This window comes from Typopeltis vanoorti, chromosome 22 (genome assembly GCF_054136105.1).
Source record: "Typopeltis vanoorti isolate ZY-2024b chromosome 22, IOZ_Tvanoo_1.0, whole genome shotgun sequence".
Lineage (NCBI taxonomy): Eukaryota > Metazoa > Arthropoda > Arachnida > Uropygi > Thelyphonidae > Typopeltis > Typopeltis vanoorti.
In genome coordinates this window covers 53,252,577-53,272,604 of record NC_143570.1, presented here as the reverse complement: position 1 = coordinate 53,272,604, position 20,028 = coordinate 53,252,577, and the positions used below count along the sequence as shown (strand labels likewise).

The following is a 20,028-nucleotide window of genomic DNA, read 5'->3' as shown; positions in this document are numbered from 1 at the left end:
TACGCTTTCATTAGTTTCACTAGACATCTAACATCACTCCACATATTGCTTATTTCATTTTTCATTTTCAATAACTATTTCATTAAATTTATGATTCTATACTTTTGAGCTGGATGGTGGGCCGTGATATCGTAAATATAGCATCCTGTAAAAGTTGGTTTTCCATAAACAGAAGTAGAAATGGATCCATCTTGTTTATGTTGAACTTAGAAAGGAAATTCCTTTTGATGATTTTTTTCTAGTGTGAACTTAATACAAAGATATGGAGTGTTGATTTTTTTGTAGAAATGACTGGAGTTGTGGTTCTGTGTGACTCTAAACTGCACAGATGTCATCATTGTACTGCTGCCAAATTGTTGGTATTGGGTTGAGAGAGAGCGAGAGAAAATTCTTTCTTACAGGCGTTCAAGATAAAAGTTGGCAAGGTTAAGTGATGGTGAGAGCCTGTTGTAGTTACTCCCACTTGTTTGTAAATTTTATCTTTCCACGTGAAGTAACCGTCAAAAGACTTAGATGCCATGGAAGACCTTCCCCTGACCCCTAGAATATATGGCTGCCCTAAATTACACAAAAAGTAACTGTCTACTCAGGTTCCAAGATAGTGGAAGGAGGGTAAAATTGTTCTATGGCATAAAAGTGGTGATAAGGCTGTAGCTTCAAATTATAGGCCAGTTTGTATATCTAGAGTTGTGGTGAAGGTACTAGAGAGATTGGCAACAGGTAGGATACAGAAATGGGTTGGTAACAACAGTTTTCTCTGCGATTATAAGCATGGGATTCTTAGGGAGAGATCATATTTCACTAACTTACTTATGTACTATAACAAATTGACAAATACTTTGGATATGGGACAAAATTCAAGTGTACTTGAATTTTGCAAAAGCTTTTGATAGACTGCCACTCGACAAGTTGGTATATAAATTGAAACAGATGGGATTGAATAACAGACTTTTGAATTGGATCAGTGACTGGCTGTCAGATAGGTATTAGAAAGTTGTATATGGTGGTGTGGCATCCTGAAAGAGAAAGATCATTAGTGGTGTGCTGCAGAGGTCAGTTTTGGGATCACTGTTGTTCAGTTTGTATGTTAATGATATTGGGATGAGTTTAACTAGTGATATGCAGCTGTTTGTAGATCACCCAAAATTGGAGAAAGCAATGCAGAGTCAAGCAAATGTTATGGCCTTACAGCAGGACTTGAATAGTTGCATGCATGAGGAGATAAATTGAACTTTGAGTTCAGTGTTGCAAGGCCTAAAGTTTTGAGATTTGATAAGCAATGATGGGAATGAAAAGTATACACTTTGTGGAGAATCTTTAAAAGAAATAGAGGAGATGAGAGAGCTAGGAGTGATGTTGGACAAGGACCCAAAATTCAGGGACCATATTACTCAAGTTGTGAAGACATTGCATTGGATAATGGCAATGATGCAGAGGACCCTGCCATGCAGAAATAGAGAGGTTATGATGCCATTGTATAAGGCCTCATATGGATTATTGTGCACAGATTAGGTTTCCTGGTGTCATGGTGATGATGATATGTTGGAAAGGATCCAGAGAAGATTCACAAAGGTGGTCAGTGGTCTTTGGAATCTGGAGTACTGACCACTGACCACCTTTGTCGTCAGTGGTCTTTGGAATCTGGAGTACGAGAACAGATTGAGAGGATGGTTATCAGGTTCACAATGAAGAGATTTTTCATGGAATGGGAGGAGGGGGGGGGGCATAGAACAAGAGGCCATCGCTGGAAATTGTATAACAAGGGTGTGAGGAATCTGGAGTACGAGAACAGATTGAGAGAATGTAAATTGCAGAGTCTCGTGGATATGATTAAGGCATATAAGCCAGTCAGGGGTTATCAGGTTCACAATGAAGAGATTTTTCATAGAATGGGAGGAGGGGGGGGGCATAGAACAAGAGGCCATCGCTGGAAATTGTATAACAAGGGTGTGAGCAGACGAGTGAGGAGGAGGTTCTTTGCATGGAGAGTGAAATGCATTGCCTGAGTGTGTTGTGAATGTCAACACATTGAATCAGTTTAAAACACGATTGGACGAGCATTGTGTGCAATAGTGTTTACCTCCCATGATGAGTCTCTGACTCCATGGTTGTCAGATGTTAATAATAAATGGTTCATCAGATGAGTTTGTATATGAATGAAAAGTGGAAGTGTGCTAACACTCCCACTTTTCATTTTCAAAAATTAGTTCATCAATTCAAACCATGCAACAGTTTCAGTCATGATAAGAAGTTGGTTCAAAAACAAAGTAATTTGGGGGGTGGGTGGGTGTGTGTGTTAGCATACCAGTTCTGCAACCAAAGGTTGCAGGTTCAAATCCCACTCTGGGCATGGATGTTTGTGATTGTCTTTGTGTGTGAATAGAATTTCATCGCTAGTGTGAGACCACCATCCCTCTTTTTGGAGGCCTGAAGTTGCTTGAAAAAGGTCCATGTTTTGTCTCAAGAACAGGTTTTCTGGATTATTTTTTTTAAAAAAATCTCAGTTTGCCCATCACTAGTAATCTACAGGACTATTTTCTTTTATGTGTCTCATGCCCTTGAAAGATTTGCAACCTTTTGTGGATGAGAATCACATAAAGAGGAAAAAAGTGCAGTATATTCTGCATGAGTGTTACCTGTCACTTTTAAATTTGGTGCTCTACTAATAGATGATAATAGACTGAATACAGTGGTTTAGACACACAAAAATTCAGTTGCGTGATACTTATAACAGCCAACAATTAGCAACAAAATATCACTGGGGGAAATAAGAAGTCTCTAATCTATTTAACTTAATGGCTGTACTGTAAAATTATAGCACATAAGTACTATCGAATGGCAAATGTATTAGTGTTCTTTTGTTCTAGATAATAATGATTCCATGTGCCATTTAAAAAATTTTGCCATATGTATTAATTTATAATAAGTAAATAAGCTTACAGTAGAGTGTATAACATTGTATTTAGCATTTAGTTGTAGTAGTATTTAGCGTTTAGTTGTAGTAGTTCCTCGGCACTAAGTTAATGATGGTGGCAGCCCTCAGCTCCAATTACAAATGGTGTATCACTAAGTCCTCATCCATTCAAGGACTCTATTTTGCATGACATAATAAAGGATTTTGTGCCATGTATGCATCCCGGCAATTGGATATGTGGCAGGTGAGAGAAGGGGAAATGCATATATGCATAAAATGAAGGCAATGGGAGGAATTCATTGAGTTAGATGTTACGATATCTGACCTCATTGTGTGAAGAGCGGGAGAATCTTGAGAGACGAGTAGTGTGATAGTTGAGAATAATGTGTGAAATATGAATGAAAAAATTAGAGGTGGGAGTGTGAAAGACTTGAATGATTGGGAAGATTTGGAGATGGCCTTGATTGGTCGGATGAATGGCGAGTAAGAGTGACTAACTTGCAGAGAGAGAGAGAGAGACACATGAGTTGAAAGAGGAGGTGGAATGCCTTGGGAATGAGATGAGAAGTATGAAAGATGAGAGTAGGCAAATGGAAGAGATGAATGCAAGGCGAATCAGAGGAGGAGTGAGAGAGAATTATGGGAATGATAGAAGAGGAGAGAATAGAAACAGTAGAAGAGAGGGAATGAGAGAGTTATGGGAATGATAAAAGAGGAGAGAGAATGGAAACAGAGAGAGAGAGAGAGGAAGTGAGAAGAATGCGAGGGAGTGCTGGAACCAGGGAAAGAGTGATGCCAGGACAGCAGGTAAGTAGGGGAACACAGAGTGAAAGAGTTAGAAGAGAGAGAGAGTGAGGGATGAAGGAACAGAGTGGTAAGAGCTATGATGTATGGAAACTTGATGATCGATGGTGTGCAAGATAGGATGCCAGAGTAGTGTTTGCCTGGAGGAACAATAGAAAGTTTGGCTATGGCAATTAAGCGAGGTGAAAGGGTGGATGAAATGATTGTGATAATGGGCACGAATGACTTCAGAGGCAGTGTAAATCGAGTGGCGAGAGATCTGAGATTCATGCTTGAGGTTTTACAAAAGAAAACCCAGCGAGGAAAGATAGTATGTGTTACCCAGGTGCGATAATGTGGAGCTTAGCAGAAGAGTAGTAATAATGAACAGCATAATAGCCAGAATGTGTCAGAAGAGAGGATTGGAATATGTGGATGCTTGGAGGGCATTTGAGGACAGAAAGGAACTGTATGTGAGAGTCTGCTTGCATTTGAATGAGGAAGGAAGTAGACATCTGGAGAGATTGCAGTTTTTGAATGAGTCGGTGTGTCAATGCAGGGAAACTAGAATTCTCAGGGTGGATGGTAGTAGGTGTGGCCTCTTGTGGGAATGGGTGCTTGGAGAAAGGGGGACAACATCCGGTAACACTGAGTCCCATTTGGCCTGGAGGAGATAATGATAAGTATAGAAGCAGTGACATTTTTATGGTTTATACTAATGCCAGGTGTATCCAGAATAAAGAAGATGAATTGGTGGTGCTGATAGCATCAGCCTGGGCAAAGATCATTGAGATCACTGAGACGTGGTTGACAGAAGAGGATATAATAACAAGATTAGAAGTAGCGGGGTACAGCATTTTTTTTTGACAGGATAGGAAGGGAAAGAGTGGTGGTGGAGTACTGTTTATGATAAGTGACAACTTATATCCTCTAAGAGTGGAGGCTTTGAAAAGCAGTGACACTAATGGTTTTGAAAGCATATGGTGTGAGGTAGAAGTGACCAATACAGGATATTCAGTTGGGTGTTGCTACAAACCAAGGAGCACATAGGTTGGGGATCAGGAGATGTTTAGGCAGTTGAGCTTGGCAAAGTGCAAGAAGAATGATTGTTTAACTAATTCACATTCATTTTCCTCTTCCCAGCAGTATAAGCTGGGAAGAGGAAAATGAATGTAGTAATAAAAGAATGGAATTTCTGGAATTCTTGAAGGACAAATGTCTTAGGCAGCAACGTGTAATAGAGGGGACAAGAGATTTGGATTTGGTCATAGCATCAGAAGAGCTGATAATAACTGACATGACATCTCTCCCCCAGTTGGAGAGAGTGACCATGTGGTTTTGACTTGGGAGATGGATAGGCATGCAGGAGTATCAAAAAAATGGGGAATTATAAAGCAGATGATTATAATAGTCTTAGATATCAACTTGGGGCAATTCCATGGAGGCCAGGATATCATTAATGTTTGGGAAATTGTGATGGAATATTTGTTAGCAGCAATAGTAAGCTATATTCCACGAGTGAAGAAGAGGACACAATTTGGTGTCAAGTGAATGGCAAACAACAATATCAAACAGGAACTGTAGGTGGAAAAGAGATTATGGAAGATATATAAGGAGAGAGGTGGAGGGCAGATAAACAAAGAATATAAGACTGAAGCCAGGAGAGTGACTAGTATGGTGAGGAAGGCAAAACTGAAATATGAAAAGAGAGTGGCACTAAGATCCAAATAAAATCCTAAGGAATTTTTTAGCTATGTGGCCAGTAGGAGGAGAAATGATTGTGGAAAAATGACATTGTGGGATAAAAATGGGGACATGGTGGAGTGGTTCAATGATCACTTTATTGGAGTATTTCATCCTGGAGAAGAAGGTTTTAATATTAAAGTGGTAGAGCAGGTTTAGAAGTGCAAGAGGAGAGTGTGTTCCAAATACTGAGTACCCTGGATTTCAGTAAAGCAATGGGACTGAATGGTATTTCGCCACGGGTTTTGAGAGAATGTGCTAAAGAACCGACACTTCTTTGACCTCGCTTTTCAATGAAATTCTGGCTACGGGAAAGGTACCCAAGAAATGGAAGGAAGGTAAGATAGTACCATTGCATAAGGTCGGTAGCAGAATGGAAGTGTCTGGTTATAGGCCAGTTTATGTGCCATCTGTAGTTGTTAAGATCTTGGAGAAATTAGTGAGGGACTATATACAGCATTGGGCCAATGAGGGTAATGTTATCTGTGAGAATCAACATTGATTTGTTAAGGGGTAATCTTGCTTAAGTAATATGATTGCCTTTTATAATAATGTGACAAAGAGCAGTTGATGAGGGAAAGGCATACACTGCCATTTTTTTTTGTATTTTGCAAAGGCATTTGACAGGGTATCACATGATAAGCTGATATTTAAGTTATAGCACATAGGTATAGATGTTGGGTTAGTCAACTGAATTCAGGATTGGCTGTCTAATAGGTATCAGAGGGTTGTGTATGGTGGGGCAATATCAAGGAAGCAGAAGGTTAAAAGTGGGGTTCCACAGGGCTCAGTGCTGGGACCTGTATTGTTTAACCTTTATATCAATGACATTGTCAATGGATTGCAAGGGAATATTCAGTTGTTTGCAGATGAAGTGAAGCTGCGAAGAGTTATTAGTAATAGTACAGATGCGGCAGCCCTACAAGAGGATTTGAATAAACTAGACAGATGGGCGAATGAGTGGGATTAGATTTCTAAGAAAATGAATGTTTGATTTTACAGGGCTACAAAGTTTATTACACTACAAGGCCAACCTTACTTACTCAGGCACAGCAGATAATAATGAAGAGTGGCTTCTTTTCATGGAAAGTGGTGGAACTGTGGAATGCATTGCGTGATAGAGTGGTGAGAGCAAGAACGGTCAATGAGTTCAAGGAGTGGTATGACAGACTTTGTGTTTCCTAGGAGGGACCTCCCACAATGAGTCTCTTGACTCCATGGAGGTCTGAATAATAATACTAATTATTATTATAAGTGCAAAACAACAAATATATGGTTTTAATTGTACTACATTATATTATGAAATAACTTTTATGCAGCTGCAAAGATTACTCTATATTAAATCTTAAAATGCTTTACATTGTAATATTTTTATGTATGCATTGCATATTGAATGCTGATCAGATTTCTAAGAAAATGAATGCTTGGTTTTACAGGGCTATAAAGTTTACTACACTGCAAGGCCAAACTTACTTATTCAGGCATGGAATAGTCAGACAGTAGATAACAATCAACTAACAACTGTAAGTGATTTGACTCCTCATACTATTTACACTATTCGTGTTCAAGCCTTTACAAGCAGAGGCCCAGGTCCACTCTCTGCACCAGTGCAAGTCAAAACACAACAAGGGGGTAAGTAATATGTATTATCACCATTGTTTCTATTTTATGTTTTCTTTTATCTTTGCAGTATAAATAAGTGAAAAGTAATCAACAAAACCTATCAAATCATTCAGTTCACTAATAAAAGGCAAATATGAAGTGTCTGAACCAAAGTCCTGTTGAAATAAATTTAAAAGGTATTGAATCGAATACAGATTGATAAGAAAATAACTATTTATTAACTTCAAAGCTAATATTTTGCTGGTATTATATCCAGCATCTTCAGAGCATACAAACAAAGTTTGTTACAAATGTGAGACAACCACAATTCAGTGTGACAGTGGGGCTAGTTTAAGTAATTGCAGCGTGCAACACAAGACTAAAATCCTAATATGGCACCATCTAAGTTAAAAAAAAAAAAAAAAAAAAAAAAAAAAAAAAAAAAAAAAAAAACAGTAGTCCAAAGTTTTGAAAAAAATAAAATAAAATAAATAAAATTAAAAATAAATATTAATTTGGTCTTGGGATGACAGTCTCCCAAATCTTTGGTAGATTTACACAGCCATACTTGTTAAGGTTTGAAGTATGTTTTAAGGCTTCTGTTGATTTCAGGAACAACCTCTCTGACTTGTAGAAGCTTCTGTACAGTACTTTTGTTTTTTTCCAATTGATCCTGTGTGCCAGGGTATCCAAAGCATGGTCTACCAGACCCGACTTGCCATAGTAAAAGTGCCAGATATATTTTTTGTGTTCACTGAGGCAGATGTCCACAGTTCTTCCTGTCAGTCCGTAGTAGGCTCGATGACAAGAACAGGGCACTTCATAGACTCCTGCATGTGATAAAGGAGTGAATCTGTCCTTAGGGGAACGGAGGAGAAGGCCAATTTCACATTAGGTTTAAATACGGTGCACAGTTGGTGTTTGTTAAGCACCCTAGATAACTTTTCAGATGTGCCTTTAATGTATGGGATGGTGATAGTTTTATTGTAGTCTTCTGTGGTAGATAGTGTTGGGGGGGGGGATTTCTGGTAGCATTTAGTATTTTGTCTATCTTATGGGGATTATAGCCATTGGTTAGGAAGGTGTGGTGCAAGTGAGAAAGTTCAGCAGTGTGAGCAATGTCATTGGAACAATTGCTCTAGCTCTATGGGTTAGTATTTTTAAGATACCATATTGTTGAGAAGGGTGATGGTGTGATTGTTTGTATAAATATCTCCCTGTATATGCAAGTTTTCTATAAACCGAAAATGATAAGAAACCTTCTGGAAGATGTGTGATCAGTGTGTCCAGGGAGGGCAGGCAGTCATTGGCTTCTAGTTCTATTATAAAGTGGATTTTAGGGTGCTAGCTATTTAGATGCACTGAAAATGTATTCAATGTGTCTGAGCCATGTGGCCAAATAGCAAACACATCATCAACATAGCTTAGCCAGAGACTAGGTTTGAGAGTGGCTGTGTTGATAGCTAGCTTTTCCAGATGTTCTATGTAGAAGTTGGCTAAGGGGGGGGGGGATCCCATAGCTGTCCCATCTAATTGTTTGTATATTTTCCCTTTCCATGTAAAAACTGCGAATTTAATAAGTTAAGTGTTTCAGTCAACAGTACATTAGTGAATAATGAGGTGATATCAAAACTCACCATTAGGTCTGAACTATTTAAGGTGCAGTTTTCTAAAATTCTTTTCAGGTGGGTAGAATTTTTAACAAAAGAGGGAGAATTGTTTGTGCAAGTGGCTAGTAGGTTGGCTAAATATTTAGCTAGTTTATATGTAGGACTGTTTATACTATCTACAATAGGGTGTAAAGGTGTACCTTGTTTGTGAATTTTTGGAGATATATTCTGGGTGTTTTAACGTGAAAGGGTTTGAGCTTGTTGACTTTCTTTTGGCCAGGAAGTGATTTTGTTCAATAACTGGCACACCTTATTCTTTTTGTGAGTTGGTGGGATCTCAATTTATAATTAGGTATGTTGACAGTCTTGGAGAAGTGTGTGCATTTTGCTTTCATATTCTGTTGTATCCATTACTACAGTTGAGTTTCCTTTGTCTGATTTGGTTATTGTAATGTGGTTATTATTGCGTAGCTCTTTTAGAGCCATTATTTCTTTATGCGGGATATTATTTTTGTGAGGCTTAGAATGGATTAGGATATTGGCCATGTCTAACTTAATATTATTGGTTATTGCTGGAGGCAGGTTGTGTATTCCACATTCAACGGAAGCCATTATTTTGGTTTTTGGAACTTCTTTAGGAGTAACGGCAAAATTGTGTCCATGACTTAATGCACTCGGAGCTTCTTTGGCTAAAGTTAACGATGATAAGTTCACAACGACGCCATCTTGATGTAATTGCAGCTACTGCATAGCACTGTGTTGCTGGAGGATTTCAAATTTTTTCTGGTGCTGGTTTTTAACTTTAGCGAATTCTTTATTGTAGAGTCGGAGATTCTCTCCAGGATATCCCATAGCTCTGGGTTCAAAATGTCAGATAGTATAACACGTAGTGCACTGATCGAAGAATTTATTTTTGAAAGTTCTCAGCGAGTAGCGTATATCTGTTCCGTAAACTCGCTTGGTTATAAATACATTGGGCTTTGGCCGAGCGAAACTTGTTCTTAAGTTTTATACAATTCGGTATCAAATTGGTATCTCGGCACGTTTATATTTATAAATGAGCGAGTTTAGCAGTATTATGGGAATAGATATACACCGCTCTCCAAGAACTTTAAAAAATTAATTCTTCGATCAGTGCACTACGTGTTATACTATCTGACATTTTGAACCTGGAGCTATGGGATATCCTGGAGAGAATCTCCGACTCTACAATAAAGAATTCGCTAAAGTTAAAAACTGGCAAAAGAAGAAATTTGAAATCCTCCAGCAATGCAGTGCTATGCAGTGGCCACAATTACATCAAGATGGCGTCGTTGTGAACTTATCATCGTTAACTTTAACCAAAGAAGCCACGAGTGCATTAAGTCATGGACACAATTTTGCCATTACTCCTAAAGAAGTTCCAAAAACCAAAATAGCTTCTGTTGAACGGGGAATATACAACCTTCCTCCAGCAATAGCCAATAATATTAGGTTAGACGTGGCCAATATCCTAATCCATTCTAAGCCTCCCAAAAATAATATCCCACATAAAGAAATAATGGCTCTAAAAGAGCTACACAATAATAACCACATTACAATAACCAAATCAGACAAAGGAAATGCAACTATAGTAATGGATACAACAGAATATGAAAGCAAAATGCACACACTTCTCCAAGGCCGGTCAACATATCTAATTATAGATCGAGATCCCACCAACTCGCAAAAGAATAAGGTGTGCAAGTTATTGAACAAAGTCACTTCCTGGCCAAAAGAAACAGTCAACAAACTCAAACCCTTTCACGTTAAAACACCCAGAATATATGGAGCTCCAAAAATTCACAAACAAGGTACACCTTTACGCCCTATTGTAGAGTGTATAAACAGTCCTACATATAAACTAGCTAAATATTTAGTCAAACTACTAGCCACTTGCACAAACAATTCTTCCTCTTTTGTTAAAAATTCTACCCACCTAAAATGTATTTTAGAAAACTGCACCTTAAATAGTTCAGACCTAATGGTGAGTTTTGATATCACCTCATTATTCACTAATGTACCATTGACTGAAACACTTAACTTATTAAATTTACAATTTCCTCCTAATATATTTCAGCTATTTAAATTCACAGTACAGGTAGTTTATTTTACATGGAAAGGGAAAATATACAAACAATTAGATGGGATCCCCCCTTTCTCCTCCTTTAGCCAACTTCTACATAGAACATCTGGAAAAGCTAGCTATCAACACGGCCACTCTGAAACCTAGTCTCTTTCTACACTATGTTGATGATGTGTTTGCTATTTGGCCACATGGCCCAGACACATAGAATACATTTTTAGTGCATCTAAATAGTTGGCACCGCCAAATTCACTTTGCAATGGAACTAGAAGCCAATGACTGCCTACCCTTCATGGACACACTTACTTATTTATTTGTATGGAATTTCCTCCCTTTTTTCTCCCCTGTCCCTTCTGGGGTGAATTGAGCCCCCCCTCAATGGGGAGGGTTAAATATTTATGACTGTACATCGGTTTGTGTTCACAGGGCCGGTTTTCCTGGTTGCAGGATGAAAAATCCCAGATAAACTAGTGGAAAAAAAGCCTGCCGTCCACGCCCAAGAGCGGCTAACTTGCCTATGGCTGAGGAAGATCCTAAAGTTCCTCACGTCACCGAAGAGGAATCGAACCTAGGGCATATGGTTGCAAAGCGCATAGCTACTAGGCTAACCGCGCTGACATGGACACACTGATCACACATATTCCAGAAGGTTCCTTATCATTTTCAGTTTATAGAAAACCCACACATACCTGGAAATATTTACACAAACAATCACACCATCACCCTTCTCAACAATATAGTATCTTAAAAACACTAACCCATAGAGCTAGAGAATTGTTCCAATGACATTGCTCTCACTGCTGAACTTTCTCACCTGCACCACACTTTCCTAACCAATGGCTATAATTCCCATAAGATAGACAAAATACTAAATGCTACCAGAAATCCCCCCCCCCCCCCTCACACTATCTACCACAGAAGACTACAATAAAACTATCACCATCCCATACATTAAAGGCACATCTGAAAAGATAGCTAGGGTGCTTAACAAACACCAACTGTGCACTGTATTTAAACCTTATGTGAAATTGGCAACTCTCATCCGTTCACCAAAGACAGATTCACTCCTTCAACACATGCAGGAGTCTATGAAGTGCCCTGTTCTTGTCATCGAGCCTACTACGGACAGACAGGAAGAACTGTGGACATCTGTCTCAGTGAACACAAAAAATATATCTGGCACTATTGCCATGGCAAGTCAGGTCTGGCAGACCATGCTTTGGATACCCCTGGCACACAGGATCAATTGGAAAAAAACAAAAGTACTGCACAGAAGCTTCTACAAGTCAGAGAGGTTGTTCCTGGAATCAACAGAAGCCTTAAAACATACTCCAAACTTAACTAGTATGGCTGTATAAATCTACCAAAGATTTGGGAGAATGTCATCCTAACACCAAATTAATATTTATTTTAATTTTATTTATTTTATTTTATTTTTTTTCAAAACTTTCAAGGACTACTATATTTTTTTCAAAACTTTGGACTACTGTTTTTTTTTTTTTTTTTTTTAACTTATATGGCACCATGTTAGGACTTTAGTCTTGTGTTGCACGCTGCAATTACTTATACTAGCCCCACTGTTACACTGAATTGTGATTGTCTCACATTTGTAACAAACTTTGTTGTTTGTGTTCTCTGAAGATGCTGGATATAATACCTGCGAAATATTAGCTTTGAAGTTAATAAATAGTTATTTTCTTATCAATCTGTGTCCGATTCAGTACTGTTTAAATTCAATTCAACATGTGTGACTAACACATAAGCCTAACCACGCGTTTGAACAAAGTACATTTCTTCTAAGAAATGCAAGCCACAGCATCTTCTATGCAGAAGGTTATATTCTTGTAAAGTCTTTAGTAAAATTTCAAAACTTTTCAGTCATGTTGAAGATTAATGGAAAAAACATGTCTGGAGATAATAATTTATAACTAATGTTTATTTAGCTAATAAATTATGATTCCAATATTTTGCCTTTGTCACCAAGACATCTTCATGTACACAAAGAAATATAGTTAAAAGTGTACACACATGCACACTATCAGGAAGGCAAATACAGAGTATGAAAGGTAGGATTCTATACTTCCAACTAGTGCCTCATTAAGTGCAATGAGAAACTTGCTGAAGATTTTAAATCAATGGTTTGCCATATTTGAGGCAAAGCGAGGCTGCCAAATTTGTTCAGATTTGGTGATTGTTGTAATGCTGTGGTATATTCTAAAAATAATTTCTTTGATTTATATCTGATCCTGTATAAAAGAAAAGTTTTATTCCCTTGTTTTCAGTGATTCATATCCATGGCGTGGTCTGCTACTCCAGAACAGTGAAGTACTGGTAATAGACATGGTTTCTTTGTTCCTCCATATATGTAGTGGTTCTTTCAGTTTGTTCAAAATAGGAAGGTTTGCAGAAGCAAGAGATACTGCAACCTCCTGAATGGTCTAGATAAGTAGTAGGCAACCTTTTTAATATGTAGGGTGCCATGACGGTCGTGGACGCTGCATTGCCGACTCCTCCTGATTTAAATAATTAAACTTAAAATTACAATTGGCTGAATGGTTTTGAAATGTGTTTCTGTATTACTTTTTTTAGAAATAGCCACACTATTATTGCATAATAAACAAATACATTTGCCATTATGATTGATAAAGCAAGGGGCTCGCATCTGATCTGACAGATACATTCATTACTGGTAAATAAAATAATGTTAAAATATGAAATCTCATTTTTTTTAAAAACAACTAATCATAGAATTTCTAAGCCTGAAATGAGAGAAAAAATGCCTGTGTCATGAGCCCTCCTTATTTTTCAAATTTTATATTGCACTCTTATTAAAAAGGTTGTTGACCTCAGCAAGAGGTGCCATTTATGGAAAATACTAAGGAAAGAGGTCTGGAGCTTGCTCCACCTTTACTATGAGTTGCCCATAAGGCACTACTTATGCTTACATCTGCCGAAACTTTTAGTTTCTATATATTCGGCACGAAACTCTTGTAGTTACTATATTCAGCTATGAAATAATGTTGGATTCAATATTCACTTAATTTGTACCATCATGTATTATATTTGCAGTGTTTTTTTTTCTTTATGTTTTCTTGCATTTTAGCACATACTAGTAATGAATGTATCTCTCATGATCTATGCTGCAAAATTACCTCTGCAAGCTCCAAAGCAGTTTACAAAATTTCTCTGAGGGCACACTAAAAATTCACTGCAGGCACCATGCCTCTCGACCTCTGGTCTAGATGATGGAGAAAATCTTTTGGTGAGCAGATAAGGTAGTTATTCTTTACTCAAACCATACCAAACATTAGCTGCCCTTTTCCATTCACTTTTTCCAACAGATTCTCTTATCTGTTTATTTGATCTGCAAAGAGATTGTTGGATTAAGGGCAACTGGTTCACTTATTGTGGGCTGTTGACAGCAAGTTTTTTTAACTGCCTGTTCAGAGTAGGTTTTGAGGATATTTTGTTCCAAGGTATTTCTTCGTTGTAGTCTACTAGTAGGTTGTAGATTAAAACATATTTAGGATATTATTGAACCTTTGGGGTTTTTGGCAGGGATTTAAAATAAACTTAGCTGATCAGTATGGTTTGGGGACATTAGTGTTTGTTTTGCAGTAGAATACTCATTGCATTCTATTGCTTTGTAGATGAAGTTGTTAGGATGGACTGTGGCATTTGCAGAGGTGATAACAGGGGGTCTTGGGGGACACCTGTTCTGATATTGCATTCAGGCAATGCAATTCCCTAAAGTTTCACTTGAAATTTGCCATTGCTATGTAGGATTTGGTGAGTTTGACCAGTTTTGTTGGGAATTTAGCCTCCGTGAGTTTGTCAGATTCCAAATTGTTTATCTGTGATGAGATTAATTCATCTGTGACTTTCTGCAGTCTTATTAGTATTATCCTCTCAGCTGTTTTTCCTAGACAGGAGAGTGGACTGACTGGGAATAGTTTTTTAGAATTGTGCTGCTTTTCATAGTTTTGGGATTAAAATTACATCATCTGGTTGGGAATTAATCCAGGATATTTTAATGTTCTAACTTTAATTTGATTAAAACCGGGTGTGTGGTCAGAACTGAGATCATCCACTTTATTTGTTATTATTATTATTTTTATTATTATTTAGGACTCCTTGGAGGCATAAATAATAATAATAATAATAATCTGCTGCCTGCCATGATAGGAAGTAGTGAAATCTTGATGTTGTATTGATAACAGGCAGTGTTCGTTACAAGCTTGTATAGTAGACATTTGATGATTTTATTTGAGATCCCATCTGGGCCCTGATGCTTTCCTATCCTTAAGTTTGGTGGCATTTTCATGTATCTCATCAGGGAAAGTTGGATGGGATTTTCGTACTATGAGCATTTTAGCACGTGACATACTAGGTGTGTACTTCAGTGATAGTCCAAACTACTTGCTGTCGGTAAAAGTGTCGGCTTTGTCTGCATCATGATAAACTAGACCACATTCTCTGTGGATTGTTGGGATGGATTTACAGTCTGTGTTTAGAGCTTGAGTCATTTTACAGAGCATTTAGTCTTCTGTATTTAAGGAAAGTTTCATCTGGAAGGAGGGCAAGATTGTGTGCTTCATAAGGGAGGTGATAGAACTCAAGCAAACTTATCAAAATATTTAATTCTTCACATCCTTAATAAGCATACTTTTACTCAAATACTAGGGGTAATCCATTATTCACTCTGCTCCTTTCTCATATAGAAAATTTCTTCTACATGTATTCTGTAAAACCCATTTATAACTGTTTTTTTCTATCATGTCTCCTCTCTTCCATCTATCAATCAGTTTTATAATCAACAAACCTTCATTCTATCCTTATAAAAAGCACTCCACCGAACACTCACCATTTTGGTCACCTGCCTCTTAGCTTTTTTCACCACTTCCTCAGTCTCAAGAAACTCAGGCAGCAAATATGAGCGTGGTAGTTCAGACGAAATCATATTAAACCCTGATAAAGATGTATAATATCTTCCTTATTCCCAGTGTGCTTTTCTTTCAAGTGGTCCTGTGTGCTGTTTTTACTTGCTTTTGTGGTATAATTCTCTGAAAACTCAACTGTGTGTGTTCCCTATAAGATCCACATCCTTTGCCATATCAATTTCTCCTATCACAACTCACAATCTTTTTAACCATAGTACCTAACATTACACTCTGACATTAACAATCATCATCCTTTGCCCACATTATCAGTCTTTATCATTATCAGTTATAATCAGAATATAACTGGCTATTTCTATGTACAGAGTCCTATGGTGTGCCACTTACAGTGTTCCTCATTGATTCTTCTCCACCATATACCACTTATTGATGTCTGTTTGCCACCACCACCACCCACTTACCTATGTCACCAGTTTCCAAAATGATTTATCAGTAATTCAACCATCTCTTCTATTGCTATCACTGCCATAACTTTTGCATTCATTCAAGTTAGGATAATCATCCTTTATTTCTTTTATTTGTCTCATAGAGAAAAGAGGTTTTCCTTTTTGGAATTTCCTTTAGCCTGCTTGGCTATTTTTTTCTCATAATCTGATTTTGTCTTCTTTATCATGCTGGTCACCCACCATTACTGTTATGAGCTTTCTCATCACATTTTTCATTATGTTCCATCCATACATTTTCTTTTATTCATAGTTCCTACTTAATGAAAACAATTTTCATCCACTTCCTTTTCTTTTGGTTATACACTCCAAGATACAGGTATATGAACTAATAAATATTCATAAACCAAAAAGATGTGCAAACTGCCAAAAATTATTACTCTAGAACACCATTCAGATTAATTAGCAGATGGCTGAGACATTGAGAAATACATACTAGACAACCATTTAGCAAAAGCATTCTTGCAAAAATCTGGGCACAGACACAAACATCAGAAACAATACACTTCATATCCCTTGCTAAAAGTTACACACCTGATGGAAACTGCCATAATTATAAATGTTGACATCAAATTCTTATTAGCTGTAGTATCCTCTAATAATATATAACACTGATTAAAAATAAATTCCCAGTATACATAACAAAATTGTATGAGCCTGCAATACCCTTTGATACTTTACATGGCATCAACCTACACATACAAAGAGAGGACACTTCAGTTCCCACTAGCTGATTTTTAATAGAATGCTTGGAACAGAAAGTACTCATTGATACAAAAATCCTCTGTGTGGTTATGTAGACATGCATTCTGTTGGATCCTCTGCATGTGTGTGTGTGTGTGTGTGTGGTGGGGGGGGTGCACTTATTCATAGCAGATGGGTCCTCCCTTGAATGGTACAGGCCTTTACAATTTTCATTCGTTTTTATTCTTTTCTGCTGAGTATTTTGTTATTATTATTATATAAACTACCATCGCTGGGATCCAATACCCTTTCCCTGTGTTTGCCATGCATTGTTACCTGTGATCATCCAGAAATCAGAGATCCTGATGATTATACACTGCTTTGGGAAGATGGTCTGTCCTGGGTGGCCCAGCCAGGATCATTCGACCAGTGTACTACTGTTAATCCCTTTACTGCTATTTTAGAGCCATTGGTGAATTAACTGATAAGGGGGCCTTTGTATCACCTGTCTTTTCGTGTACTGTTACTTGGAATTTCCTTCACTCTCCTACGATATTTGACCTTATTTTTGCCTCTCAATTTATTTATTGTCTTCCCAAAAATTGAAACGAATTTCATATGTACGAAAATAATCAATCCTGAAATGACCACCGATCAGCCTTTGCAATGAATCTATTTAGTAATAGTAAATTTGCTGTATTTTATTCTTCAAATCAGTGCAAGGAACAGTTGCCCTGATTATTCTTTCACTTTACTTACAATATAGAAAGAATTTTTCTCGTCATTCAAATGTTTGCATTGAAAATATTGTCAAATATGTATATATTTAAATAATATTTATTGCAATAAATGACCTTTTGCCCAGCAAAATATGGATCATCACATTTCAGTTTTAGAAACAAATTTTTTTTTGTTGTTTTTGTTTTTAGGAACAATAAATGATTTTAAATTGCATTACTCAATTTAGGATTGTGAGTCCTTTTAGTATCAAAATATTATATCCAATGATATTTTAGCAGGGACTCTTCGGCGTTTTTTTGGAGGATGCACATTACGATAATATCCGATATACCCCCTCACCCCCATTTTTCCTCTCCTGGAACTCAATTTCATAACTACTCCAAATTTCTACAGGGTTGACAGCTTTTCCGGACAGTATTCAAAATCTATTACTTCATTTTAACATTTTGACAAAACAAAATAAGGCAATAATGTTGTACCGTGAAGCTTCTAATTCTGTACTCTTTCTTTGCAATCTAAAGCTGTTCTACTGTCAGCTGAAATTATTTGAAATTTTAGAAATACTCTGTTATATTTTCACCATGTAAAACTGTTTATATGCATACCACACAAAAGAAAGTTCAGTAGTATTATTTTTGTTTCTTTTTCTTTAAAAAAATCTAAATATTACTATTTCTACTGCTGCTGGTTGCTATTTCTGAAATAATCTGTGTCTTAGAAATACTTGATAATAATCCTCTTAGCTAGAGGAAAGCTTAGATTACTCTCAATGTTATTGATAAAGAAAAGAGAGAGCACTTTGCCAGAAGTCACACTAAAGTGCCTCAAGCTGTAGTGCAAAAAAGATCAAGAATGTCCTGTTTCGTTTTCAATTGTTGATTAGCAGGCATCCTGAACACAGAAATACTGATATTTCTTTTACAGGCTAATACAGTATGCGAAAATAATTTCTTAATTTATAATGTCAGTTTCACTTTTATTATCAAAAAATTATAAAATATTTGATACAATTATCTTGAAAAAGAGGATTTGAATTATTTCTAAAGAAAAGGAGCATATGTGTTACATAATCTTCTTTTTTGGGGGGAGGGGGGGGTTATAGACCTATTCAATCTTCAGATATTTCAGAGAATTTATTTTATAAATCGTATGTAAGACAACTGTTACAAACTTAAATCACTTGGAGAACATGCCCATTTATTTTAGTGGAATATAATAGCAAAGGTTTAACTACTTCAACAATGCCACGTATCTAAACTAGAAGAAAATGTCATTATATCTGCTGATGTTAGAACTTTTACATAAATATTTCTTTCTGACACCATTTCTCTATTAATAATGTAATCGATTTACAGATTTTTGGCCTCTTGTATTCTCCCATCTTATGTACAGTGATTTTTCTTAGTCTTACATGAAAAAAAAATCAGATAACAGAAGAAAAATATGTAGTTATATTGCATTTGTAGGATAACAGTGATTTTAAATATTAATTTCACCTATTGCCCAATATTACATAATTTCATGATTTATAAAAATCAGGATATTATGTATATTTTCTGATTTATAATTTGCTAATTTATAATAATCACCAGCTAGTTTCTGTATTGAAAAATTAAAGTTATGTGGAACAATTACTAGAGAAAAATAAAAAAATTAAATAAAAACTGCACCTATGTTTCATAACAGTTTTCAGGTGTGTGATAGTGATGCAGCAGGGTGAGGGGGGAGGGTTGAACTATCAAAGTCGAAATAAAGTTCGTTTCTATTGTAAAAACTTGGAAATGATATTTCACATTTGATGCATGTGCATATACATATTTTGAATGATAGAATATAATCAAAAGCATCGCTTACTTTAAAATTGGAGCATAATCTCTGAACTAGCAGAAAATATATACATATGAGTTTGAATCATAACCGTTAATTTCATTTTGTAATGAAACCAGTTATACAGGGAAACCAAGAAGGTGAAAGATGTTGGAAGTTTTTTCCCACTTGGTTAGACTATAATAAATTTAGTTTGATCCTTTATCCATGTGTAAGCAAACAAAGTTAGCACCTGAAGTATCTTCAGGACTGAGGCAACTCGTGGTAAAGGTGGATCAAGCTCTCATCACTCCTTGCTTTGGTATCTTCCATAATGCAAAGCACATCTCCTTGCAGACAGTATAATGCTATGCATTAAGGGAAGGACCACCACCCAGACCAGTTTTGACCTTTATTGAGGTCTCGTCAGTAGGAGCCAGACCCAGAGGTAGTGATACTAAGGCAGAAGCAATGGAGAAGTCATATTTATCTATACGAGTTGTCCAACATCTTTCACTAAATCCAGAGTAATTTAATAATAAGATGAGATATCTTTTATCAACTCGTATAGGTAAATATGACTTCTCCATTGCTTCTACCTTAGTATCACTACCTCTGGGTCTGGCTCCCACTGACAAGA

At 36.8% G+C, this 20,028-nt stretch overlaps 1 protein-coding gene across 8 annotated transcripts in view; it reads left to right on the top strand.

Moving 5' to 3' along the window:
- Positions 1-20,028, top strand: part of LOC150094422 (tyrosine-protein phosphatase Lar-like) — a 1,380,317-nt gene that overhangs the window by 943,494 nt on the left and 416,795 nt on the right. For all 8 annotated transcript variants that reach the window (XM_090412197.1, XM_090412199.1, XM_090412204.1 and 5 more), the window contains one exon: positions 6,877-7,072. In XM_090412197.1, coding sequence (XP_090268323.1) covers positions 6,877-7,072 — 196 coding nt within the window. The remainder of the gene's footprint in view (positions 1-6,876; positions 7,073-20,028) is intronic.